This window comes from Ciconia boyciana, chromosome 2, assembly GCF_034638445.1.
Source record: "Ciconia boyciana chromosome 2, ASM3463844v1, whole genome shotgun sequence".
NCBI lineage: Eukaryota > Metazoa > Chordata > Aves > Ciconiiformes > Ciconiidae > Ciconia > Ciconia boyciana.
In genome coordinates this window covers 46799712-46827292 of record NC_132935.1, presented here as the reverse complement: position 1 = coordinate 46827292, position 27581 = coordinate 46799712, and the positions used below count along the sequence as shown (strand labels likewise).

At 38.4% G+C, this 27581-nt stretch overlaps 1 protein-coding gene across 3 annotated transcripts in view; it reads left to right on the top strand.

Moving 5' to 3' along the window:
* Window positions 1–27581, top strand: part of SPIDR (scaffold protein involved in DNA repair) — a 208427-nt gene that overhangs the window by 169184 nt on the left and 11662 nt on the right. For 2 of the 3 annotated variants that reach the window (XR_012040905.1, XM_072852524.1), the window contains exons 11-16: window positions 9342–9500; window positions 19238–19325; window positions 21656–21799; window positions 21894–21953; window positions 25532–25730; window positions 26804–26956. Coding sequence is in view for 2 of the 3 variants with exons in the window: in XM_072852524.1 (XP_072708625.1) it covers window positions 9342–9500; window positions 19238–19325; window positions 21656–21799; window positions 21894–21953; window positions 25532–25730; window positions 26804–26956 (803 nt within the window). In the remaining variant the exon portion in view is untranslated. The remainder of the gene's footprint in view (window positions 1–9341; window positions 9501–19237; window positions 19326–21655; window positions 21800–21893; window positions 21954–25531; window positions 25731–26803; window positions 26957–27581) is intronic. The other variant, XM_072852525.1, reaches the window with a different exon arrangement.

Sequence of the window (27581 nt, the reverse complement as noted above, 5' to 3'; positions counted from 1 at the left end):
ACAGGATTAACTGTTTACTTTAAGTGAGCCGAAGTCTGGTTGTTTTTCCGAAGAAGAACACAATGTACTGTTGTATCTGGTTTCCAGAGTGGTGTTTATCATAATTCCTCGTGCGGTGGTTGGTAGAGTGCTGGGAAGGCTCTCCGCCCACTTGCAGCTTGCTCCCTTTCCCTCTCCCATTGAGGCCTCCGGCCAGGACTGCGAGATGGAGCGAGCTGTCCTGTGTGATCTTTACTGCCTGACATGAGCTGACATTGACCCAGAATAAAATAACAGGGGCCGTTTCCTAGAACTCTCGGTGGACTGCTGAGAACTGCTACCATAACTCTTGTAAACACACGACACGCACACACAAACACACTCCCTCTCCCTCATTTAGAAACACACCTAGGAAAGGCAGCCACTACAGGGGAGTAAAGAAAAACAGCGTGAGTGAAAAACAGAAACAGCAGACCCTGTGAGAAAGAGTGGAAAATTGCCTTTCTGCCGGGGAAGGAGCCCCAACGTGATTTCACTTCTGCTTTTCTTCGTTGCTCTTTATTCTGCCTTTTATTTCGATGAATATTGTATTTTTGTGCTAGTGCAGTGGGATGATTGAAACAGCAGAATGTCTTATTGAATACAGATGCAGCTCTGTAAGAAATCCCGCAGTGTTGTTATATTTAATTTACCTTTCACATGCACTGGGGAAGCACGTGTGCAATGTTATGCTACTAAGAATGTGCTTTAGGATGTTCTGTGCCTGCTGAAATGAGCAGGTTTTTTTTTTAATACTCACTTCATGTTGGTTTTTTTTTTAAATAAAATCTTTTAGGATCTCATTCATGGTCTATGTGGTTCAGAAGTAAATCTGGTGAATCCACAAATAATACGGTCTTGAAAGATAAGCGACCCCAGTGCTGCTGCTGCAGTGTTCTTGCTTCATTGCAGATGCTGTAATTCTGTAAAGCCCTCACCGTGGGTTTTGCAGGGGGAGCTGAGATTTCTCTAAGCCCTGTAGCACGGAAGAAAGGGGTTGATACTGCAAGGAAGCCCTCTCTCTTCATATAAACATACATATATATAGCCTCCTCCCCCAACTCAAATGGGATCTAGCCCACAGAATAGACTTTGTGGACCTGCCCTCCTAGGTAGCACTGTATTATTCAGCTGTGGCTTTCAGATCATCCTTTGAAGACAGGACTTTTATTCTGATTTTTACGTATAAGGAACTGAGGCATGGAGGAAACATAGCACGGCAAAGTCGATGTGAAATGTTGCCAGAACCAGCAACTGAATGCTGATTTCCTTGGAAAGGAGGGTGCTGAGCACCTTGCAAGAGAAGATCTTTTGGCAGCACCTCACCGACTGTTGGAATTCTTGGATGCCAAAACAATAATTACAAAGTCTTAAGATTAAAAAAATAAACAAAGAACCCCTCCTCAGATTCATAGATAAGTGCTTTAAATGACTGGGTGGTAATTACACGTTATATTTGGAACATGATTTTTCTTTTGGAGATCATCCATAAGAAAGACTTGCAGTTTTCAGCTGAGCCTGTAAATTTCTTAAATGTACATTTTTACTCTTGATTAGTAAATCATGACGTACAGGAAAATAACATTTTCTCTGAATTGTATACTGAAATAACCAAGGGATTTTGTAATGGGATTCCATGCTGAAGTAATGGTACACTGAGGAACATGAGGAGTGTGTGCATCATTATTTTTTTTTACCAACTACAATTAACAGCATCGTGAGTCCGAAACAAGCTGGGATGATCTGATGTGCTTGCTTTTTTGTTACCACCCAAAATTGTTTTTATTTACGTAACAAGCTGTATGGAATGGATCTTAGCAGAAGGACCATAAATTACGTGCAGCGTAATGTTGTATGGTGGAGATGCCTGGGGGATCTGGAGGGAGGAAGGCCTTACTGGTTTCTTGCAGCTGAACCTTTATACAAACTTTTAGGCAGTACTTGGGAAGTTATTTTTCCCTAACTTTCTGTGTCTTCCAAACCAACCACCACTATAAATTTTTACTTACATGGCATAATTACTTTGGATTTAAACTATTACTATAGAACAACTTCAATATTCATTTATGAATCTGAGATAAGTGAAGCTATCGGATGATATTGAAAATATTTCTCAGATGCAACTCCGTAACTTTGAAATTATAGCTTTGGCTCCGTATTGTGTTTGAGTGGATGTCAGGAATATCTTTTTATGGTTTTAAATGTTTTGTTTACTTTTGAGTAAAATTATGCATACAAATAAAACACACACATCAGCAGTTTAATTTGAAAGTGCACTTAGAGACAGCATCAGATGGGGTGTTTAAAAAGTTCATTTGGTGCCGTATGAAAACTTCACAGAAGAAATGGTTTATGCTCAAAAAATTGTCACGTGTGAAGCCATGGTTGTCATTGCAAGTATGAAAAGCTGTCTGTTTTTTGTGCTACAGCCATTCCTGAGATGTTATACGTAGTTCCCACCAGGCAGGTGCTGTTCTGCGTTTTGAATGGGAACATTTACGGTGCTGTGGAGCTCCATTCTCTACATGCATGTTGTGCATAAAAAGGTAGCCCAGCTAATATGTTTGGCTCATACAGGTCTCTTCCTACACACAAAAGCCCTTTCCCACAGAAGTGCTGTTTCTTCAGGTCATAGACAGAAAATAGTAGGTGGAAGGATTAACCTGAATGAAGAAATGGAAAAAGCAATCAGCAGGCAGAGAGACATTCATAAAAGACCTTGTGGAAGTTGCATTTGATTTTCCAGTTTGTATTGAAGTAAGTGACTATTCAAGGAAATGAATAAAAATAAGCAACAGTTATTTCATAACGTCTCTCACTCTTTTTCATTTTTTTTTAACATATATATAAAAAGGTAAGGACAAACAAGGAAAATCCAAACTGATGGGCTTGGTATAGGAACTGTAGTGAGTTATTTGCAAACTGTGTTTTATAAATACTCTGTTACACACGTGCTAAGAAGTGCCTGCAAGAAAAGATTCCTTTCCTGAGACTGGGGAGGCCTGTGCTACATATTTTCTGTTTGAGATGCTGAGATAAGACTTGCTCATTTCACTGGTGGTACTGCTGTCACATGTGCAGTTTCCACCAACACTTCTGGCAAGGACAGCCTGTCTCTCACTGGAGGGAACTGGAGTGTCTGTGTTAACCGTGCACCCTGTTCCCGCTCTGCCAGGTCCAGCACTCTGGAATTGCCTTCTCCTTTCTTTCCTGCTGGGTCCTTCCACAGTTACCAAATAAAAACATGCATGATCACAAACTCTGCTTTTCAGTAATTTTAAATCTCCAGTTTTCAAAGCAAATGATTGCTATTTTGGTCGTCTCAGTGCTTCAAACGAGAGCACTAGCCTGGGTGCTAGAACTGGCTATACTTGGAGAGAGTTATGACCAGGATTCTTCCTTGAGCTTGACATTACCCTTATAAACTGGAAGCAGCAGTGCTTCTGTTTTCCTCTGTACCTGTGTACCTCTGCAACCTATGCATAGAAGGGGCTAGGCATTGTCATAATTAATTTTTATTTGTATCATTCAATCCATAGTTATGCTCTGTAGAGCTTCACTTGCTATTTAGTGACAGCAAATGGCATGGATTTTAAGCAGAAAACTCTCAATCTTGTGTCTCCCTAAAGCGGCTGCATACTTTTCATAAGGAAACGTGAAGCAGTTTGTGATCTGGTGAATACGGTGTTTTTAAAAATCCTGCTGGTGTTATGAGCAGATGGGGGAGATGGATGGTTGTCCCTGTGTGTTTAGACCTATGCCCTGAGCTTTGATTTTTCAGAGATAATATGGATATGGTGAATGCAAGGAGTGCATAAGGTAGGGATAAATTAAATCCCAGTAGGGTGGTGTCCTGCAGGTTACAATTTGAATCTGAGCCATATTAGCAAGAGTTAATCAGCTCCACCTTGAGACTTGACCAGACAAGTTGCTGAATTGGAGTTGTGTAGGTAGTGTTGTGCCTCTGGTGATTAAGGGAGAGGGGGTTTTTGTTTATGTGTGTTTATGTACGTGTGCTTTATGCCTCTGCTAGCACCGCACCTCAAAGAGATAAGAAGTTCTTCTGAGAAACAAAGCAGCAGCAGCTGTCTCTTGGATGGTTAAGACAAAGAATGAACAAATATCAGAGCTAATACAATTCAATTAGTTTTCAGGCGTTTTCCCCATTCCCCCCGTTCCCTCCCTTCCAAAGAAAGAGTAACTAATGAAGTCCCTGCTGAGCACTGCGAAGGTGGTAGCATTTGCCTGGCTGTCTTGTTCCTCATGCTGTACTGCACAGCTTAGCTATGCATGGAGAAAAGCTTCTGTGGGCCACATGGTTGTCCTCCTACCCTAGGGTAAAACAATTATTTGTTAGTTAAGATCTGTTTGTGACAAATTTCTGCTGCTTGTTTTCACAAGACTCAGTAAAGGCAATCCCTGTGTCATCAGTCAGTTCTGGCCTCTGTGCGCTCTCATCTCCTCTGCAGGCAGATCTGCGTTTTCTCATTCTTTTCCACTAGCCGCTGAGGAGGCTGGAGGTGACCAAAGCCGAAGAAGGTTTTTGTCGCCATAACCTCTCCAGAAAGTCAGCTGCCCGATATGAGGCAGCAGTATGGAGAGAGATTATTTTTCATGCATAAAAAGTAATAGTAAAATAAGGTTTTACCCTTTACCCATGAGAAGTGACGAACTAGGAGAAGGGCATGGTAGAGTAATCCTGTAATCCTCTCCAGATTTCTACTGGGAGACATTTTGTCCTAAAGATCAGCACAGTCATAGAAATCATGCAGAGTAATCAGTCTCATCTTCCCCCAGCCCCCATCCTTGCTCCTGGCTATTGGCAAATTAACAAAATCTTCCCAAGCTTTTACGTGAGACTTACTGTGTCATGACTTTAAAAAAAAAAAAAAAAAGGCTAATCTCTGCCTTGCTTTTTAGCATTCCCTATCTTCGCCCCCTTTGTTATTACCAATGAGTCATACTTCATCTTTTCCTTAGTCTGCATCTCCCACACTCACTCCTCTACTGGCTTTCCTGCCACCCCTCGCTCCTGGAATGAATTCTCTGCCTCTTTGCATGAGAAATTTAAGTTTCCAGAACCATATTTTAAATTCAGATCTTCAGGTCAATGCAGGGTTGCATCCTACTGTCCCAAAAATAGAGATGGCCCTTATTTCCTCCCTACATGAGCACTGCTGATAAAAATGGAGATGTTGCCCTTCTTTTTTTTAACAGTTCATTACTATGCATACTGCCAAGGCATTGGTAAAGGTGTGTTTTAGCTGATTAACTGATTCAGTACAAACATCACATTTTATGGAAAAAAAAGTATTTGTGATAGATGTACCCATGACTTAAATACTGAACTGCTGGGGGCAGATACTAATTTTGGATTTGCCGCTTGTCTCATAATTTAGATGTGGGTTTTCATCCTGGTAGTGAGCTTCAAAGGGGGGAAAATTCATGGGACAAACTGTTGCTTTAATCACAGTTAGACTTGCTGCTAAAACTTAATTTGTAAGAACTTTTGCTGCAATATGACAGCAACACTGTAACATGGGAAAATAATACAAATGCACTTTTTGGGGAATAAAGTGAAATCAAGGAAAAAACCAATGCTGGAGAGGAAGTTAAGGCCGTGAATCAACAGCCTCTGAAAGCAACTGAACTACTGTTAGTGATGCTAACAGCGTGTGCAAAATCCATAACAACAGAACTGGTTTCAGAGAATCATAGAATAGTTTGGGTTGGAAGGGACCTTTAAAGGTCACCTAGTCCAACCCACCTGCAATGAGCAGGGACATCTTCAACTAGATCAGGTGGCTCAGAGCCCGTCCAGCCTGACCTTGAATGTTTCCAGGGATGGGGCATTTATGGGGCATCTACCCCCTCTCTGGGCAACCTGTCCCAGTGTTTCACCACCCTCATTGTAAAAAATTTCTTCCTTATATCTAGTCTGAATCTACCCTCTTTTAGTAGAACCATTAGCCCTTCTCCTAAGGGCAACAGACCCTACTAAAAAGTCTGTCCCCAAACATGAGAATAGTTCTCCAAATGCATCGCTGAGTTTGTTGTGGGCTTCAGCTGATTTCATGATAGTCATTAAGTAGGAAAATCAGTTGTCACTCATCATTAAATACCTGTAGTATTACCTACTAAATCAGTGAGACAGATCAAATGATGCTGAGAATATTTCAAGTTTTTGTCATCATTTATTCATACTATTTTAAAAGTGTGCTGAAGCAGTGAACACATGTTTGTGAAGTTCTCTTCATAGTGTTAGTTTGGGATATTCCTCATCTTTTACTCTGAAATTGGGCATCTGAAGGTTATTTGCGAAATTCTGTCTTCCAAGTGAGTGAATATATATTTCATTTTAAGTGCATGTTGCAAAGAAATCATGACTACTTTTTGGATACTGTTAGAACGAGTGTAGTATGGTGGATGTCTGCTCACATGTATGGTCCTAATAGAGCAAAAGTACCTGGGGTCTTGTGCAAGAGGTTCTGCTGCTCTGTGTTTCTCCATGATGCCAATAATCATGAACACGTTACTAGTGTGAATGGGAACATTAGTGATATAAGCCTCAAGTTACACAGTTCTTTCTTTACTTCTGTATATGAAGCTTGGTCATATGATGACCATACTCCCATCATATGACCTGGGATGTTGTGCTGCATACACTAGACAGCTGGAGTGGGAGCTTCAGCCTCCTAATCCTGCCTGGAAGATACATCCTTGTCTAGAAGTAGTACTCCATGCAAATAGCAGTTTACTTCTATGGAGTTAATTTTCAAGGAGCTGATATGATGGTGATATTTGGCTACAGTATTTTTTTGGTCAGATCAGTTTCCTATCCTAGCCATTTATGCCGCCACCACAAAGGGATGGAAATATGCGGCCAGGTGTGCGGGGAGTTGAGATTCCCATGTCTGACAGCAGCCATCTCTTTGCTTGGCTTAAAAGGGCTGGGAAAAGGCACTTTTAGTGACTGATGTCTTCAGCACCAACCAAGCTAGTTTTATTTGGGCAATTAACATGTCCCAGAGGACTTAATATGAGTCTGGTGCCAGCTAGTCTGAGACTTACTTGTGTTCAGTTATGTCTCACTAAAGATATGAGAAATTCTAGTGATCAGTTAAGAGACTGCTGAACTGTTCAGATCTAAGACGCTAACTCAGTTGGCCCTTGCTTGCTCCAAGATATGGAGGCTTAATTTTTCACAATTAACGGTCACTGAATGTTTTGTTAAGATAGACAAAACTGTTTGCTTTGTTTTTCCTCTTCCCCTCAGTCTGATTTTCAGAAATGTCCAGAGCATATTAGCTCTATTTTTCAAAACAAAACAATAGCATGAGGAGTTTCAGTCCAATCAGTTAAAACTTAGGAGAGTTTTTAAGCGATTGCAAGGTCCTAACACGGAAAGTGGCTGGCAACCGTAGTTTTTCTACTTCTGGGCTGTCATGTTCATAGCACATCATCAGTCTTTGTTCTGTTGAGTTGGAGATGATCTTGTGGTATGAATCCAGAAGGCATCTCACGGATTGTTTTACACAGAAAATGAAAATCGTGATACAGCTGTTGAAGACACAGGTTTGTATTGTTAGGACAGTCACCCACTTTCTAGGGTGGGAACACCACTCATCCCAGAGATGAGGGTATGTATCCTTCCAGCCTACACTTCACAACATTTGGTTTCCTCCTATTTGTCGTTGCTCAGGGTGGAAGCAGTGTTTCATGGCTCTAAAGGACTTCTTAACCTTGGGAGGCTGTGGAGGAATTGTACCTAAGCTTTCTTTGCCTGATGAAGACTCTGTGTGGGACCCTTGTAGCTAGAGATAACGGGGAAAATACAGGAGCCTTCATTTGTGTTCAGTCCTACCACTCCCTGCTGCTCAAAACCAGCACCAGAATCTGAAAAATTAGGACTCTCTGCTGGTGCTTGCACAGTTGCTGATGTCTGAAAGGCTTTGGAGTTGTATCCTGTGTTGAATACAGCCCTCTCAAGGTTGTAAGCCAAAGTTAGACAGTTCATAATGAACAAGGAAACTGTGATTAATGGTATTGCATGTGCCCAAGCTTCCCTGTGAAAAAATACATGGATTTCTTCCAGAGAAATGTAGGAGATCATTTCATTTAAAGTGTGTTTTATAAAGATATGATGACTACTGTTCAATGCTTTCAGGATGCATATAATATGTTATATGATGTGCTCCAAAAGCAGTTGGAGTTGGCTGGCTGTGAACAATGGTACTGCTCCGGAGAAGGTAGTTTTGGCACATACCTTTGAATTGAACGGAATTCTGCTGCCTAGTGCACCCCTGAGTTTTATTTAGAGATAAAGATGTGTGTGCTACCCTCAGAGGTGATTTTTGTCTCCCTTTGAAAAGTTTCCATGCTTAACCGTCTCTTTCTGGGGCAATTATACCAATCTTGTAGACAGCAGCCTCCTTCCTCCAGCACTGCATGACTCATACTATCGTGGCTGCTCATCTCAGGTGCAGAATCTTGTGAAATGCATTTTTGACTATCTAAATATATGACATCCACTGATTTTGCCTTATCTGCTATGACAGTAATGTCTTCTCGAAATGCCAGCAAGTTAGTTAAGCAATACTTCCTAGCCTACAACCCCTACTTCCATAGATTACATTAAACAAATTGTTTGTTTAGCAAGTTCTTTAATTACCTCCTTAAAATAGTTCCTCTGGGCTTCTTCATACCCAATATTGAAAGTACTAATCGGTAGTTTCATGTTGGATTTTTGTTTGTGGTTTTTGGTTTGGTTTTTTTTTAAAGACAAATTGTCATTTCACTCTTCTTTGCATCCTCGGGACTCTTAAAAAAGTTATAGAAAATGTAATGCTTACTTTGCCAGTTTCAGTGTTGGTGATTATTACTTGTGAAATATGTTGCTTCGTTTACTTCTAAGCAGAATTTTTGTATTTATTCACACAAACGTATATGTTTGCAACATTGCTCTGTGTGCATTGCAGAATTCACCTCAAGTTAGGCAAAAACTCAACCTTCTTTCTTTATAGGTACACAAACCACATAGTGCGTAGCTGTTAGTTGATCTAATCCCCAGTGCAAGCCCCTTATGCTTTTTTTCAGTCATACTTCTCTATTTCATGGCCCTATTAGCTCCTGCAAATATACATGAGAAAACCTTTAACAATGATGGCTTTGTTTATTGACACGGGTATTCACTATTTGGTAGGAATTCTCCAGATATTGCAGGGGATAAGCCCTGTTTCGAAGCTTGTAATGTAATTTTCAGAAATTTGCTAACTAGTTTGTTCTGAGCAGGAGCCAATGAGTAAAAGAGGAATGTTTTGCAGGTTATGCCTCCTTGTCCAGGATGCCTATGGTATGTTCAGTGAAGTGCAGTTGCAGTCCCTGAGTTCTGCAGATGACATTGAGCAGTACTGCAGGAGATGGGAGGGAAAATTCTGCTGCCTCGCTGGAATGAAAATTTTGCAAAGAACTACAAGAGGAAGGTGAGAACAATTCATGGGAGAAAGTAGTGCATGCTGTGGCAGGCAGAGATGATCTGCCTTTTTATTTATTTCTGTGATCAATATTCTTTGGAACAACTGAATCGGGCTTTGTTCAATTAAATGTCCTCATTGCCATTTTGGGGGCATCCAATAGTACTTGAGCCAACCATACTCCAAAATGAGCATAAATAAGCTAACACACAAATACACATTTAGCAGAGCAAGGGGTAGAGAAGCATATTTCATAAAATATGAGTGTTTTCTTCCTCTTCAGTAGACTCAAAGACTTAAAAACATTAGTTCACCTCCCTTTCATTGCAGAACTGTTTATTATAGTCTGTTTTTCTACAGCGCTGCCCAGTCTGTGTTGAAGATTCAAGCACAGAATTTCCCTTAGTATCTGAGAGCTTAATTCAGTTAAGTCTATATGGTTTTGGAAGCATAGTTTAAGCTTCTTTAAAAAAAAAAATCTTGCAAATCGTAAAGCCATTCTTATTTTGGAGTAAGAATGTCCACAGGTTTATAGAACCGCCCCCCCAGATAAGTAACAAATTGACGTATGGTACCTCTCAGATTTTGCTTATTCTGTGATTCCTTTTAAATTCTTTGAATAAAATAAAATATCTTTAATCAAGAAAAAAAGCCTTTGAACAAATCAATTATCTTATGGAGTATCTAAGGAAAGTGATAGGGTGTTCACATGGAGACCTATATAATTATAATTAGATTGGTTCAATTCTCAACATAATTTATTCATACAAGCATCGGATCTAGATAAGCCTTTGCTATTAGAATGGCTATGATATTTCTGCTGACACTTTTTTTTCCTGTTAAAAAATGCTGTTTCATCAAAACCAGAATGTTTCATGGAAACATTATCTATTTTGGAGACAATTTTGTTGGGAAGATTTTTTCAGGTCCAGAGGGAGTGAATACTCTCTCTGTCACATTTCATGAAAACTTTCAGAAAGTCTCATTTTTGTTTCATACTGGAACAAAAACAAATTTCAAAGCCTTGAAATGTTTAGCAAAATGGAATTGTTGTTTTCCAGCCAGCCCTATTCAGTATGTTTTCTTTTTATGTACTTGCAGTGTTAATTTTCAGATCCTTTGGATTTCAAGCCTACTTGCATTTTTATGGATCTTTAATAACAAACACATCTTCTTATTTAATTATTTTGTTGGCTTTTTTTTTCAAGTTACATTTTTTCCAAACAAATTAAATAATGGCTTTGGAATTCTGGATACAAATGAAGTTTTACAACTGGCTGCTGGTGTTTCCAGTACTCTTCCTAGCTAATAAGAGACAGACTTTTTCTAATGTAAATTCTGTTTCAAAGCAGCAGTAACTTACTTCTGGCTATTCTGAGGACGATTAGAAGACACACTGCTGAAAATGCTGGTGGCTCAGCTGGAGCTGTGCTGGTGGTAACCCTGCTAGGAAACATTAAAAGAAAAAGGCTAGCATAGCTTCGGGGACAGTGCAGTGGTTAAAACGTGATTTCATTGTACAAGATGGGTGGGTAGGGCAATTGTTCAGGGATTTATTTTTTTCTTAATTGTTTTAGCCTAAGTTCTGCTTTGTAACTTATTACTTTTAAGTGTTGGGACACGTTATGTGTCATCCTAGGTGTGATGGAAACCACAGTAAAGCCATAGCTGAAATGAATGTAAGGGAGTACTTCACACAGAGCATAATTAGGCTGTAGAACTCATTGCCACTGGATAAAAGGGTTTCCACAGCCAGCGGTATATCCAAGCACATGATGGGATATGCCTGTGAGTGCCCAACCTTGGCATGCAGCACATGAGTGAATAAGAACTATGTGGTCTGCCTGCAAGAAAGACTGCTGTCTTTTTTTTTTCCTGAGAATGCCAATTACTTTTTGGAAGGAGATGGCTTTTAAACTTTGTTTCCTGGAGTCTGACAGTGGCTTTTAAAATGGATAAAAGGGAATAAAATGTAGGAAATATGAGGGAAAAGTGACTTTTTTTTGTGCCTTTAAAGCACGTGATCTGGAGAAAGCTGGGAATAGCTAATAAGATCCCATACATGCATGTTGTCCCACAGTCACATGGGTTGTAATCTCTCTTCTAGAGATAGAGTGCTTCCTCAGTCCCTCCGTGAGACAAAGGAGATTTTCATTTAACAGATATGAGAGGTTCTCAAGCTTTTTGCATTGATGGACTACTGTTAGTGTTCAAAACATTTTCAAGGCCATCATCCATCATCATCATCAAGTATTTAATTTAAAGTACCATTTAACATCATTCCAGCAAATGCAATTTTAAAATCACTGTTGTAAGCTGAAGTTGCATTTCAAGAACTGAAAACCTATAATAAAGGGTATTTTACATCCAGGCCAAAACCTGGCTCTAAACCTGACTTGATCTTTGGAACGGACCTGTACTGATATGCTAAAGAAACTAAACCCATTTCTTCTCCCGAAAAGAAAACACTTGTGTTCCAAAAGAAAAGTGGGATAGGAACTTACACAACCATGGCCTGTCTTGACCAAGAACAACCTTGTGAAAAATTAGAATTATTGTAATCTTACATTGAGAGAAACACTGTTAATGTTGAATATTGCTTTTTAATACCCATATGCTTTAACAAGTATTAGGGTTTCGTACTAGGTCATTTGAAGGTCTTTCATTGATTTAGGTGGTTTTCAGAACAAGTTCCATACCCCACGTAAATATACTCCCCAAACCTATCCCTGCAAGAAATCCTTCCCTTTGTAGTCCAGTAGAGGAAGTGGTGTTTCCCTTTGCAGTCCAGTTTCTGGCAATCCTGTATGACAGATGGGCATGGCTGAGTCACAGCAAAGTTGCCATGGCTTGTTCAGCATCTTATTTCCAGCAGTTCTTCTAGTCTGTTCATGAGGCTGTTGAATAAGGTAGGAACCAGTATTGTAGCAACTGAATTAACAGCATGTATGTGGTTCAGTATCTGTTTCTTGACACCTTTTCACCCTCTCATTCATACTTGTCTCCTAGTCTTTCCTACAACTGTTCCCTGAACTGCACACTTAGTATCAGCAGAAAAGAAAGATATGGTGGTTTAAAGAGAGAAGACTGAAAAATGTTCATTGATCTGCTGCTGGTGGTGTTGGCTCCTTAGAGGTGTATGTTCTCTCTCTTGTCCTCCCACTACCTCATATGTCAGTCTTACAAATTCAGCCCCTTGAGAAAGAGGAAGTGAGATTTTGACAGTGTACTGCTAGAGGCAGAAATTTTGGTTAAGAATCTGTATGCAGTACAACTAAGATGTAACCCCCCTATTTTAATAGATCCCAGGCACGTTTCAGGTATGTCCGGTATAACCAGTAACTAAACGGACGCAACTAGATGCAGGGACTGAGCACTCACTAAAATGCCTCAGGAGTAAATAACCTTTAAATTGTCATAGTCTGCTGCTTCTTACCAGAAATTAATGAGCTGGGATAAACTTTGCAGTTAGATATCTGTCTTTACTGACAAAAATATTAATTTTATGTTTTTAGCCCTGGGTGGAGTTCCACACAGAATAATAATTTGGATTTTGACAATTTGTGTCTTTTCATCTGATTTGCCAAGCACTGAGTTGTTTTACTGCTAGTATAGCAGACCTACCTGCTTCTTTTATTTATGCTTTCTTATAAGGTAGAAATATGAAGAGTTTCTATTCAGCAGAACAGAAAGATGACACCAATTTAAAAGTGGAGGGGAGAGGAAGAAATGCTTTAACGTAATACATAATTAATGCAGGGTGTCAGTACCAATTTTGTCCCTAAATTGAAAAAACGCTTAACAAGTTTCAAAAGAAGATGCAACTGTTACATGGATAGTGCTAAAATCCACACTTATGTTGGATAGAGTAAAATACTTTGAAGGATACATCAACTCGTAAACTTTGGCGCATGACCCAACCTTTAATTCATGGCAGGGTGTTCCATAATAGTTTGCTGTAGTATCTGTTGCATTTTCCTCTAAAGTAAGTAGACTCTGAATATTGAGTTCATCAACCAGTGTTATGTTTCTCTGAGAAATTTCTGCATTTTCAAATAAAGTTAGCTTCTGTTGTTTGTCATTTTAAACTTTCAAATGTTAGGCACTGAAATGTGAAATCTTCCTGTATTTGTCTGTAGTGTTGGTCACTATTGTGCATGAGGGCTTGCTTTCTTCTCTTTTTTTTCTTTTTATTTAAGTCCCATACTTCTCTGGCCTTTATCTCTCTCCTTTTTCCTCTGCTCTTCACCGTATATTTTCTCTTCTTTTTGCTTTACACTCAGAAGAGAGGACCACCACTAACTGCTGTACAAGAAAGTGTTTCAACTGCTAGACGTTGACAGGAAATGTAATAGTAAGAACCCTCCGCAGAGCAAGGAAGTCATAACTTCCTTCCTTTGGTTTTCCCTCCTCCAAAACGACTGCCATCTAAAAGAGCCACCCACGTCTCTGAGGTTTTGAGGTCCCGAAACACTTCGGTAATTGCTGTGGTTAAAAGTTGAGTTCCATTTAAAGCATAATTTCAGTAATCGAAGTTTTGAATATTTGCATTACTTTTTTATTATTTTTGGGAACTGCTTATGTATCAGAAATGAACTTTTTTCCCTTAGTTTTCTTCTCTTTAACAAGCACGGACTGCTGCTTGTATCTTCAGTGCTTCTGTCGTGAATCTGTTTAGTAACCAGCATTGGAGAATAATATAGGCATATCCATATGGAATCAAAAGTATTTTATATTTTAATTTCAGTGTTTTAATGTAGTATCTGTAATTTCTAATGTACTATAGAAAATTGAGTTATTAAAGTATGTAAATAAATTATTCAACAAAGTAACTTCATATATCTAAACAAAACTTAGGGAAAAAAAGCTAGCTTCCTCCCTGTTTGTATTTTGACTGAGATGCTGGTTTAGTAGGCTCAGATTTTTACTTGGTGATTTTGTTGATTTTATTACTCAAGTCTGGGAAAATACAGTGTTGCGTAGCTTGTGCACTGCAAGATCTTAATAGGTCAATTAAAGGGAGAGCTAGCCCACAGTATCAGCTTTATATTTGGATTGCTTGTCTCTTGATAGTTGAAGCTTATGCAGTCTAGGTGTTTATTACTTAATTTCTTTTTAGTTTTGAGCAAGGAGATGTTTCACAGAGGGCTAGGAATTGCTTTATTTTTGAGTTCCTAATAATTGAGACTGATACTGCCAAAAGAAAACTGTTTCATTTTAGACTAAAATTGGGAGAGTAGGAGAGGAGGAAACAGAGAAGTGCCAAGTCTTGAGTCCCCAGAGCAAAGCTGTGGACGATGTTGGAGGAGAATCCTAGCATCTTTCTTCCTGTCCCCTACTGTAAACCTTACGTAGTCTTTCTTCTGCTCCTAGTTATGGGCATTTTTTCCTTCTACTTTCTTTGATATTGCTGATATTTTCTCCCTGTAGTAATTTTCCCCTGAACCTGTGGTATGATTATTAAAATTGAAAAATCCCCCAAACTATAACCTGTAATGTTAAAAAGTTGAATCAGGCATGTCACACACAAAGTTCTTGGACCAGAACTGTAGATGAAACTTCATGCTTGTGAGAGAAATAAACAAAATCTTCTTAGTAAGTTAAGAAATAAGTTGTCAGATCAGAGTCAGTGAAATACAGTTTTGAAAAATCAAAATTTCAAGCTGTTAGATTTTTGTAGTGTAGCTTGTAGTGTGAAATGAATGAAATTTCCATAGGATCAGAGTAGATGTACTGAGGCTGTAGATACTAGTTTATCACTTTACTGGATCTAAATATAATTACAGTGGCTTTTCTCTTTAATTTTTATGTTTTTATCAAAAATCTTAGAGCAAACATGTATATGCATGTGTGGAGATACGAACGTATGCCATTTGACTTTGCAGTGAAGGGCTAAACAAGCCAGGAAGGTTAGAAGCAGAAGGTGACTTCTGTCTCCTGCTGAGCTGTGAAACTGAGAAGGCAGGTGGTTAGGTGAGCAAATGAACACAGCTGCTTCTGTACAGGGCAGCACAGTCATCATCTATGGTGAGAATTGTGGGGAGGGAGAAGTAAATGCTATTTTATTAGTATCACTCACTATCTTCCAGTTACTTTTCTATGGAGTAGTTTAAGACAATTTGTTAAATAGGTCAGGATTAATTTCTGCACGTGCTGCATGTATATTTTGCATTTTCTCACCCATGTATTTAGCCTGTTTAAGAGCATGAAATCTTTAAAATTCTCTGACTGCTGTCTGGGTATGCAGCAGGCAGTTTGCATTTATGGATACACAGAAAAGACGTACCAAAGTTCAGCAAGCAAAATTTAAGTTGAGGGGGATGCCTTTTGAGCACATTGGGTAATAAAAATAATTGAGGATACTAAAAAGAATTATTTTGCATATTATGTATACATACATATGTCTCTGTGTGTGTGTATATACACGTGCACACACACATATAAAAGTATCATTATATATAAGCGAAGCTTGAAGATCTGGGTTTACAGAAGAGAAGAGTACCTGTATGTAGAGGACTGCCTGCCATAAGTCCGTACTTCTATGGAAGTCTATATATAATGCACCATTAGAGTTACTGGTGGCCTTGCTATGTTGGTGATAAGCAGTGGACATCTGCATATTTAGTACGGGACAAAACAATTTTTACCAAAGACAGATTTCCATTTAGCATGGGAAGTAGAGGGTTGAATCATTAGAATAATTTAGGTCATTTAGAATCTGATATATTATTTCTGTCCTCCTGGTATGGATTCAGTCTTTTTTTCTTTTTTTGAAGAAAAATTATAGAACATTACAATAGAGTCCTTGTCTCTGAAATAAAAAAATGTTATTCAAAATACTTTACATGTTCTTCTTTTTTATCCTTGAGCCTGTTTCTTCTCTCTTCTTACTGTACTTTTCCTTTTTTAGAAGTCTGTCCTTTTGTGATCAAAATTTTTTTTTTCTTAAATAGTGACTAGTAATTCTACTCACAGAGCAAAATTTTAAAGTTTTTATTTTGTCTTCTGTAGCCAGAAAGTTCTTTGTGCACGTGGAGGCTAACCATGTCCCTTCACTGTAGCACAGAGCCAGCTGTTCATCTCTTGTCCTGACTCTATAGCTGAAGCAGGATACACATATTGGATAAAATACACCCATTGTTCAAGTCAGATTGAAGTGGGATTTGAGTGCTTGGCCAATAAGGAGAATGAATTTTATTCTTTCTGTAAGGATAATGATTTTCTACAGAGGAGGGCACAATGCCTTGCCATTTCTCCACTGTCATTGCCCCCGCCTCATTCCCCCTTTGCTAAGTCGAAGTCCATAAGCGTAAAGAGAGAGTTAACTATCTTGGAGGCATATAAATGGGTGGAGCAAGAGGGGAGCTCCTCACCAGGGACACTGACTGGTACAGTCCCTGGCACATCAGTGACAGCTCCAGGGGAGAACATCCCCTTTGGTAGAGAAGGATCCTGGCAGGATGTGATTTGGAATGTGCAAATCCTTCGGGTGGCAAATGGCCCTGCCATTGGCCTGGCTGGTGTCAAAGAAAAGGATGGAGCTAAGATGTTCAGGAGACACTCTTTACACAGCGCTGCTCCTCTGCCTGTTTGCAAACAAATACTGTCATTGACTGATAATTAAGTGCTCCTAGTTCAAGCAGTAGATGACCTTCTCCAAAAGGATGCAAGTAATTGAAGAAAATGTACTATATGTCTTAGACATTCTGATATGGGGTAGCAAGCTGGAAGAGAGCTAAAGAATGAGGGACAGCTTCATGTCCCTTGTGCAAATTATAAAAATAGGGGTGAGGGATCAATGTACAGTCTGCGTGGAGATGTGATTATACCTGCACTGCAACAACATAGCTTATTTGCTCTAAGTTGATAAATATGTGATTTCTGTATGCACATGCGCAGAGTTTGTGGTACATTTATACCTGTGCTCTGCCCTTGCCCTCATGCTGCAAGTCGTGTGAGGAAGGCCGCCTGTGTAACTGCCTGAGTTGTATGGAAGGCTATGCTCTCTTTTTGTAACTCTCCTTTTTCATGTCCCAGTTAGCAAGACCAGTTTGTTCCACTGGGCATTGGCCCTCCTGTGACTGTAGGGAGGATATCATTCTGTACGATACAGGACAGAAAACATTGCCCTGATCGAGGATTGAAGAAGTGGTCAATTTGCTGTAAAGTCTCTTTAATACCCAAGAAGCGTTGCTTTGTATGTTGTAATGTTCTCACTGTTAAAACTCCACAAAACAGAAAAAAAACAAACCCAGCCTCTGAGCTTAGCCTTCTCCTTTTACAGACTCGGCGATGATGCCCTATAAGTCAGGAACTTCATTTCTGTAAAAGAACAGCACATTTGTGTTTCTGGTCTGTTCATTAGCGTGGAGAACACAACTACAGATAGCAACGTCATCTCTTTAATCTGCCAGCTTGTTGCCTGAATCGTGAACCACAAGCTTTATTCCACAAGATCCAGTCTGAGATTTACATTCATAAAACTTCTTACAGTGCTGGCCCAAAGGCATTGCTATTAACACTGAATCATAGATGATACCTGGCGCTTTACGAAAAAACACGGGAAAAAGTTCACTGCCTATAGACACCCAAAGTCTAAGCACTTAAGGATCTGGAGAAGGACTAAGGAAATGCAGAAATAAATAAGCTTAAGCAGAAGTGAGCTAAAAGCAGAACTTTAAAGGAGAGTTTCGTGACTCCTTGAAGAGAAGCAGCATATTGTAACATGCTTCAGCCCTGTACCAGAGTATGCCTTTTCCTTCTTCTAAACAGTTGGGTTTAGAAGCTAATATTACTTTTATCAAGTTGTGGACTTCATTTTTTAGAGCTGCTTCAGTGGCTTTCTTAAATGGAGGAACAGACAACTCGTTCTTGGAGGCAGTGTGGGGTTAAAATCCAGATCTCTGTGCTTCGACTACACAGAACAGAGAACTAGGACAAGATAACTGGGAGCTTTAACTCAAAAATGCATGCCTCTCAAGTGGGTTATCTGTAGCTATTTCCCCTCCTTCAGCTGTTTTCTTGGCCTCTCCCTCAGATGTTCCTGCCTTTCCTGCAAGGATGCCATATCAACTAACAAGGCAGCCCCTGTACAGCTTTGCATGCTAAAGCTAAAGAGTCTGCAGCATTTTACCTTAATTTCATGTTTGTTTCTAAAGTAAAAGTGGGAAACTTGCAAAATAAATGAATAAAAACCGTAACTAAATGAGCAGCTGTGTAGGACAGAGACTGTCCTCTGCGCACGCACTTAAGCTAACAAAATATTGCCTGTTTTTCTGTATCTGGTAATTGCTGACTGTCCTGAAAGCTGTTACAATCAGCTGCTAGAGAAAAGCAAGAAACGAAAACGTTAGAAGCAAAACTTTTTTTTTTTTTAATCTATCAGTTAAAATAGCTAAAAGCTATTTTTTAACAGAAGTTGTATTGGTATCTGTGTCCGTCCCAAGCTAGCATTTACCCCCGTTCCCCTGAATTTTATCATGTAGCAGGCTGTTCGTGGCAAAGGATTAAATAGGACCTGCTTGTCACTGAATGTGATACATCCCTTCCCTCCCTCTCCACCCTGCAGCAGAAACGATGGAGATTTAATTAGACCAAATCAAAACCAGCTTCCAGAAAACAAATATGATTTAAAATTGTTTTCATAATCATGCAATGGTTTAAATTATATTTCTTAATTAATCTTTTTAATATAACATATAACACTGGAAAACATTTTAAACCTGATTTTATTGGTCTTTTTGAAGGACATTAGGACTTTTTAGTCTGATAGACACTCTGTGGCCTCCAGTAGTGCCTGTAAAAGTTCCTGGACAAAGTCAAGACTCTGAAATGGTAAGTCTTCTTATCATGGAAATGTATTTTTTTCATGCACAACTACTATTTTTGTTGGTAGTGTAATCGTGTTTACTTTGGAAATCAGATTCTCTCTCTCTCTGTAGCTACTGAGTTTTTTGCTGGTTCTGGCAACCTCCTAGGCTAGCCTGAAGCCCTCTGGATCAGCAGCATCTTTCCAAAATGATGCAATTAGCCCCTTATTAATCCTCTAGATCGAGGATGGTAGGATGTCCAGACAAATTGTTCCTCTCCTCTCCTTGCAGGAGGAAAGAGATATTAGATAGCATGGAGCCAGCTGAGAAATCTATATACGAGGATATTAACTTGTTCTTTGAAGCACTTTTCAGCCTTAGATTTGAAAGCAATTTTCTGAAGATTAACTCCTGTGAGGACAGACTGACTGCTGGAATCAGGTCTCTTACTAGCTAGAATGATTTTGACTGATATTTGTAACATGTGAGGACAGTCAATGGATGAACACAAAAATAATCTACTAAAAAGTTATTAATGTTTCTGTGATTTTAGGGGGTGGGGAGGTATTAAAATGGATTTAAAGTATGCTACTATACATTTGCAAATCTAAAATGGCATCTTTAATTTTCCTTTAATTAGCTTTTGTATTTGAAAAGGACTTCTGTCGTATCAAGTGTCATTTTGGTAATACAAGATCATTTGAGAAGCTTCGGGGTAACCAAGTGCTTGTGCTGTCCGCTGTTCCTGTATAGCTGTTCTTTGGGGAAAAAGTTTGTGGTATTAAAAAGTTGTGTTAGAGCCTAGGGGAGTCATTCAGGATGCAAATTCTAGAAAAGAAGAAAAAGCTGGAAATAAGTTTCAAAACCAGGGGACATTAAAGGTGGTTATTACTAGTTATTTCTCAAGTCTGAGAATCTTTTCTCTGCAATGTAGAGTGTTCTTTGCATTGTGCAGGGGTTCATGTTGAAGAATAAAAAGTTCAGACCTTGGTTATGTGTAAAACCAAGTCTGAGTGAAACGGCTGTTCCCTCCTTGACTCTCTCTTTCATCTAGACATTTCGGAAGTCTCAGAGGAATGGATTGTTTTGTGCCTTAAAATACTGTGGACAACAGAATGGGAATATCCACGGATGGAGCAAAGCTCTTAAATGTTGTTTAGTGTTGTTATGACTCTCATTTGTTCTTCATTTTCTCTGTTTTATTAGCAATCTAAAAATGGAGGAAACTTTCCATAATCATGTATTTTACACTTCTGTCATGGCTTTGAAATACTAATTTATTCCACAGAGGATCAAGACTTGCATTCTAGTGCTGCAGGTTTTTGGCTGAGTGGAATTTTTTCAGTTGAGGTACATTTTTCTTGATACAAACAGTATAGTTTTATGCACAGTTTTATGGAAGCAGTTTTATACGTAGGTACATAAATAATATTGCCAGCACGCTGATAATATTGTTGGGAAGAGATCTGTGGAACTGATTTCTTTTGAGCCGTATCTACATTCAAATACCTTCTTTAGTGCTGTCAGAGGCAAACGGAATTTGAGTTGATGTCTTTTGCTTTTTTTCCTCCTTATGCAGATTTTTTTTTAATGAGTGGGCAGCTGTCTTTAATAGATTCATATTTCTTTTATTAAATGAAATGCTTTATTAACAACAAATATCGCTAGAAGAATATTTTACCATATCCACAATAAAAATTATTTTCTAGCATTGTCTTTTTTTTCCTGAGAAGCCTTTTTAGTTTGGGACCTCTTTAAATGGTGATTGATAAAGTTGTTACGTCACGGTACTTTTTAAGGGGGAAAGAAAAATCTGGCATAACACAAAGAGAGCAGTTCTTGTAGCTGTTGCGTTCCTGTTCTTCATTATCTCCTTGTGCTGTCCTGGATTTAATTTGGCAGCTTTAAAAGTTCGTCAGCTGTTTACTATCACAAAAACCCACCCACATGCAAAAGTCCCCAAATCTCAGAAAAGTTACGGATGTTAAAAAAAAAAGAATAATCAGGGCACTCCTACCATGTAATAAAAAATGCAAAAGCAACAACAAGCACCTTGAAGTAGTCGAACTGTTTGCCAAGTGTGCCAAATCATTAGATGTTTTTGTGATGAGGATCAATGTCAGATTATGGAAAGACTGATAGGCACAAGCTGATTTCACTTATAACTTGTGAATGTTGGTTTATTAACTCAACTTCTACTTCAGAAAGTCGTTGTTATTAACCATATAATTTTGTTTTCCCATTCCTCTTAAAATGTAAATTGTGTGGTTCGTTTTGGCTGTTGTTATAAAACCTGACTGGCCAAATTAAAGTGCCTTTTTTAAGGTCACATTTCTTTTCCTTACTTTTTGATAGATGACAACTAATCTTCCTCCTCCCAGCTTCTGTTATATTCTTACTCTTCAGTCTGGTGAAATACATGTGGAAGTGGATGAGGAAGAACAGATTTCTAATTTGTACCAGCCACCAGCTGTTCGTGGTCTAAAGGAAATTCTTCAGGTAATCTGCTTTACAAGTCAGATAACAAATACTTCATACCACTGGATTTCTGGAATCATGTTTGTCTCATTCCCTGTTTTTGTACTATTTTCAGATCGATGGTTGTAATGAACGTTGTAGCTTTTGGGCCCGAGTGCTATATCTAAGGCTGCAGGTAATCTTTTCACTTAGCAATGAATTCAACATAAAATCAACATAATGTTTATGTAAAGAAGCCAGCATTTACTTGTTTAGGGGAAAACTCGAAACCTTCCTGGATTATCTTCAAGAGTTGTATAAGCAGAATTATCACCAGGTCTAAAATGCTTTTGAATGGATAAAATGAACTGCATCTCCTGTTTCAATACCATCCAGTCTAGAGTGAATTACTTCTGAATAAATTGCTATCTAACCAGAGGTAATATTTCACCCTGGTAAGGGAGCTTGCAGGAAGTTCGTTGAGACTCGGTTTATAGCTAAATGCTATCCTTAGATACATAGCGAAAAGTTCCCAGTCAGTTGAGTGTCTGGGGATAGAATTTAACAGATGAAGGCTATATAAAAATACAGTTTTGCTCTTTGCATGCAAGTGTGTGGACTATTTTTGTTGACTTCAGTAGAAGCCCCTCAGGCAAATTTGGCTTTTATGGTCCAGTTAGTAGAAAGGAGGAACTCTTAGGTAAATACATCTGCCATCCATACTATGTTGGAAGGCTTATAATTATGTTTTATTTATTTGTTTGTGAATAACGCTACAATTTTCTTCCAAAACGTTGCTAACTCCCTCAGTAGTTAAAGGAATTTTTTGTTGCTGATTTATTTATTTTTTCCTGGCGACTGGATTCTCAGTACAGCCAGCACTGAATTCTGGTGGAGAATAATTTGCAATTATTGTCCATCAGCTCCACAAGAAACGAAGTGTGAATCAAAGCATATGAACCAAAGACAAAGAAATTCCAGAACGGCCAGCGAAATAGCTGGAGATGCTTCCCACCAGTGTGAGACATAAATTTAATTTAGGTCTTGCCCTTTTGCTTCAAAAGCCAATGAGTTATGATTTGATTTTTAGGCAAGAGTACTTTTAACTCCCAAAATGAGGGGTATCTTGTGTTTTCTCCATGCTAAGTGAGAATTTAACAGAGCATTTGCAAACGTGAAATTAGGGCTAGCTTGATGGGATCTTTAGGGTGCTAATAGAAAGATGGACACACGTGTAAACTTCTATTTCCAAGAAACCTGTTCTATTAAAAAATAAAATAAAATTACAGACTAGCGGTATCCTAGCCAAACATTTTTGTATTCAGGAATGTCTACATCTGAGATGCTGTGGGTCATCAGTATTCTTGTGTAGAAGCACTTCATCACTAAATTAGAGAAGAGACGAAGCATGCAGGAACAGATGTGATTTTGAAGAATGGAAGCTTGTCTAGCAGAAAAAAAGGTCTATGATTTCTTCCTGCTACTAGGAGGTTTATTAGCTGTTTTTTAATGGCTATTCACTTACTGAACTGTAAGCACTAAATTTTTGTAAGTGAACAACATGAGTGCTCATAAATTTTTTTAAAGTAATGTGGGAAAAGCGATAGAAGATATTTTTCTTCTGCATAACTTCTGGATAACTGCTCTAGGAATGTAAAGGTATTTACCTGCTGTTAATGTATTGCTTGCCTAATCCTCCCAGAAGAAGGTCACGACAGCAGCTTGTTTACTGCAGTTGCCTTTGCCAACAGGACATATCCTTCACATGCAAAATCATTACGTCGTAGTAAGTGAGGAAGGGACTATGATTTGGTTTATTTTAGAGATTTATTATTATTAGACAATCTGCGATGTGAGCTAATTCAAATGTACTTCAAAAATGGTATTTATTCTGTGTAGCTACAGTATTCTGAGATACTTCATTTGTGTGAAGGAGGAATGGAAATATGCTTTTGTTATTACTCAGAATGTGTACTGTGGTACAGAAGGAATATGAGGGAATATATTCCATCTGTGGTTAAGGAGCTGTCCTTCCTTATAACTCAATCCTGCTGCTATTTGTCTGTTGTGTCCTCTCTGTTCAGAACAAATTGTCACACATAGCTAGTTGATGATTTTATACTAACTTGTGATTTTTGCTGTTATTACTATTTACTTTTTGGATGATTCTTCTGAAAGCCAGCTTTTAATGTGTTAGTAATTCTCATGGAACAGCTGTAAAAATTCTTTCTTTGAAGCTGCCCTAATGCTATCTACGCAGAGGAGGTACTCAAATGTATGTAATTACTAGGCAAAGAAACAACGCCAATGCAATAGGCAGCATATATTGTATTAAGGCATAACCGTAATATCTGAGTTACGAATTTTCCCAGTCATTATTTACAATTAACTGCATTTGTTCTAAGAGCTGCTAGCATGAACAAAAAGCTAATTTCAGTGTGGTTAACGGTTTCAAGGTTTGAATTCAACCGAAGACAAAAGGTTGGGGTTCTCGTTGCATTACCTTATGCTAGAGACATGCAATTTTGAGAATAAAATACGTACGTGATATGTGTCTCTCCAATCATTGCAGTATTTTAATTTCATTTAAATATTTTAAGTATGAATTTTTGATCAGCAGAGTAATTAAAAATAGTAACAAAAAAAATTTAAATTAAGAAAGTAATTTAATTTCAGTTAAATATTTTAAAATATTAGAATCTTAGAAATTGCAAGTTGCTTGGACTGGTAAATGTGAAATATGCCTTGTTGCTAAACGCATTTTTTCTAAAACATGGGAAAATTTACATACACAAACAGATGCTATAAAAGTTGTGCTTAAAAAAAAAGAAGAAAAGCATGAATCGTCAAATTGTAACCCATCTGATTTTGTTAGAGACCCTGGAATAAGCACTGATGTGTATATAATGTCTGTCTAGTCTGTCTTGTTCATCATCCCAGTGTGAAAAAAATTTAAAACTCTATTGATTTTGTGATAATTATTTTCAGATATGAAGCACGAGATGAAATGTAGGTATTTTCTTTGTGACATCAGTAGTTGTGATATACCTTAATTTAGGCACACCAGAATATTTTTATACCTTTCTTAGGCAGAAAACTTACATCATCACTGCGGATTCCTATGTTTCTTACTTGAGTTACCTACTTTCCTCTTTCTATGCATCATTCAAATATTTAGGGATGTTTGTTCAACAGAAAGATAAACCTCCAGCTTTGTAGCTTACAGTATCTATTAGCCAAGGACTGGACAGTAGCTATTAGCCAAGGACTGGTGCTCTTGGGAATCGGATAACAGTACATGGAAAGTTTGCTCACACAGGAATAATATTAGTTGTAGTGTTAGCCTTTCTTTTTTTTAAGGCAAAAATTATATAAGTCTTGTTCATAAAACCAGCCAATTAACTTTTTATATATGTGTATATATAAATATATATAAGATATAATTTTTTAATATAGAATATATTTTCAAATCCTTAGTACAGTCCAAGTGCGTTATGATAAGGCGTGATAGTTGACAGAGGTAAAGCCAAGATTCCAGTGGGTCAACCTCCAAAAGGTAATTTAAGGTAGAGATATTTGTATCTGCAGTAAAGAATAATGAAAAATTCTTATAAAGCTTTGATTCATTGTCCTGTACAAGCCCTATATGTAATAATTTCTTACAGTTTTATTAGCTATTTAAATATGAGGATGTTATTTTAGTTGTTCCTTCTACTAAAAATTAACAACTGCATTCCAAATAGTATCTTCTTTTTTTTTTTTTTTAAATAATAGACAAAACACAGTGTTCCTATAAATCAAAGAGAGATTTGGTTGTTTGTGACTGACTCCACACTGCAAAATGTGGTTCATATAATTCCAAAAGTTGTTGCTGTGTCAGTCGCTGCATCGTGTGTTCTCAGTACAGAAATCACAGAAGCCCTCAGTGTTGCCTCGCGACTCATCTTCTTCAAGGATGCACTGTGGGGAAATGGTAAGCTTTACGCGTGGTTTTGAAGCAGTTGGAATCAAACTGAACTAGCATCCTAATCTCTGACACTCCAATATGTGACCTACAGAGACTTTCATTCTCAGATGAAGATGAGACATTCCAAGTTTGGGATGAGAAAGTTGAAAGGGGTTGTAATTAGAGCTTTCCCGTAAGGTTTCTTTTTTATATTTTTGGCTTGATCTCCAAAGTAAATGAGCAATTCAGTAATCTTGCTGTATGTCCACCAATACCTTCGGTATTCCCTGATGGCTGCTAAATCTAATGACCAGTGTCAATCAGATTTGCTAGCTGACAGAAGACTCAAAAATACTAAGAAACTTGGTTGAATTTGTTTTGATATTCTTGCAGAAACTTGTTTTATTGACCTTTACCTCTAGAAGGAGCAAGAGGATGAATCTAGACATATGTGTCCCTAGATACAGAAATTTTACAAACTCTCCTATACCATCTTAGCTGTGAGCCTTCGCCACCATACAGATCATGTAATGATGGTAGTTCACTTTACATTCATTTTTAGTCACTCTTTTTTGAGGTTCAGGTATGGTTCTGTATGGTGCCTGCATGTGTAGTTCACATCTCATGCCTTCAGTCACTTCCAAAATGTAAGTGGACTGGAAGCACCAACCTGTGTAAATGGCTGTGTGTCCTAAAGTAAAAATCTTTGTTTTGGAGAATAAGGCATTGCACGCACCTACTCCTTGTAATCTTTGAAACAAAGTGAGGCCACCTGAAGGGGTGCCCAAGCTTATGACCAGGGAATAGACAGTAACGTTGTGTTTGCAGGGAGTGTGGTGCGACGCAGTCAGAGTGGAATTGGACTCTCTTCTGCCACGTTCGAATTTTTAAAACATCTTTTTTCCCTGGAGTCGCAAAGTGTAACGAGAGCATGATGCATGTATCGCTGAAAGCAAAATATTTTGTCATTGAGAAAACCTGATGGAGTCTATCCATCTGTTTAGTAGCTGGCAGAGATTGCTGTCTTTATTGGCCATGACAATTAACATGGTCACCTTTTTCCTTGTTACTGTACTGAGTTGAAATGTCTTTGTTGGCAGGTAGGATTATTTGTGTTGAACGTACTGTTCTCTTATTACAAAAGCCTCTTTTGTACTCGGCTGCCGGTGCTGACCTCAGTGAGCTGACTGGCCCTGTCAGACTCGATGAGCTGGATTCTACAACACAGGCCAACTCCATTTGTGCTGTAAGAGGTTTGTATGGCCTTTCCTGAAATGAATGCTGTTAATTATTTGTGCTGACTTTAATCTTTTAGGTCCTCATATTGATTTCTTGCACAAACAGCATGGAAGGATAAAAAGCACAGTATTGCTGTAGGTCATTGGGATATTTAAGTTTTTATACTTCTTTGTGGGTTCTGTTTGCCTTTTGCTGGCCAAGCTCTGCTCCCACTCACTCATACCCCAGAATAAATGTTTGATGCACAATCTGTTTTATTATATTCCTTCCTTCGCCGACTTCTTTCAGGAGCCTTCTGTTCACACCAGCCTTGTTGATGTTGGCAACAGTAAGGTATACCAGTATTTTTTAGGCAGTTGGATAAGATATGTTAGCCAGATCCTGAATGGAAGGGGTTAGCGTCTGATTTCCCTGGAGCTTTGCTGCAATGGGGCAATTTAATATTTCACCATAGTCTTCTAGCATAACTTGGCCAATATTTGCTCACCAGCCACTTTGGATCATTGCTTTGTCTAATATTTCAGTCCTACCACTAACCATGCAGAAACATTTCTTACAATGTATTTTCTAACATTTCCTAATCACGCAGAAGCATTTCCTACTGTGTATTTTCTAATGCTTTGTCCAGTCAGCTTCTTA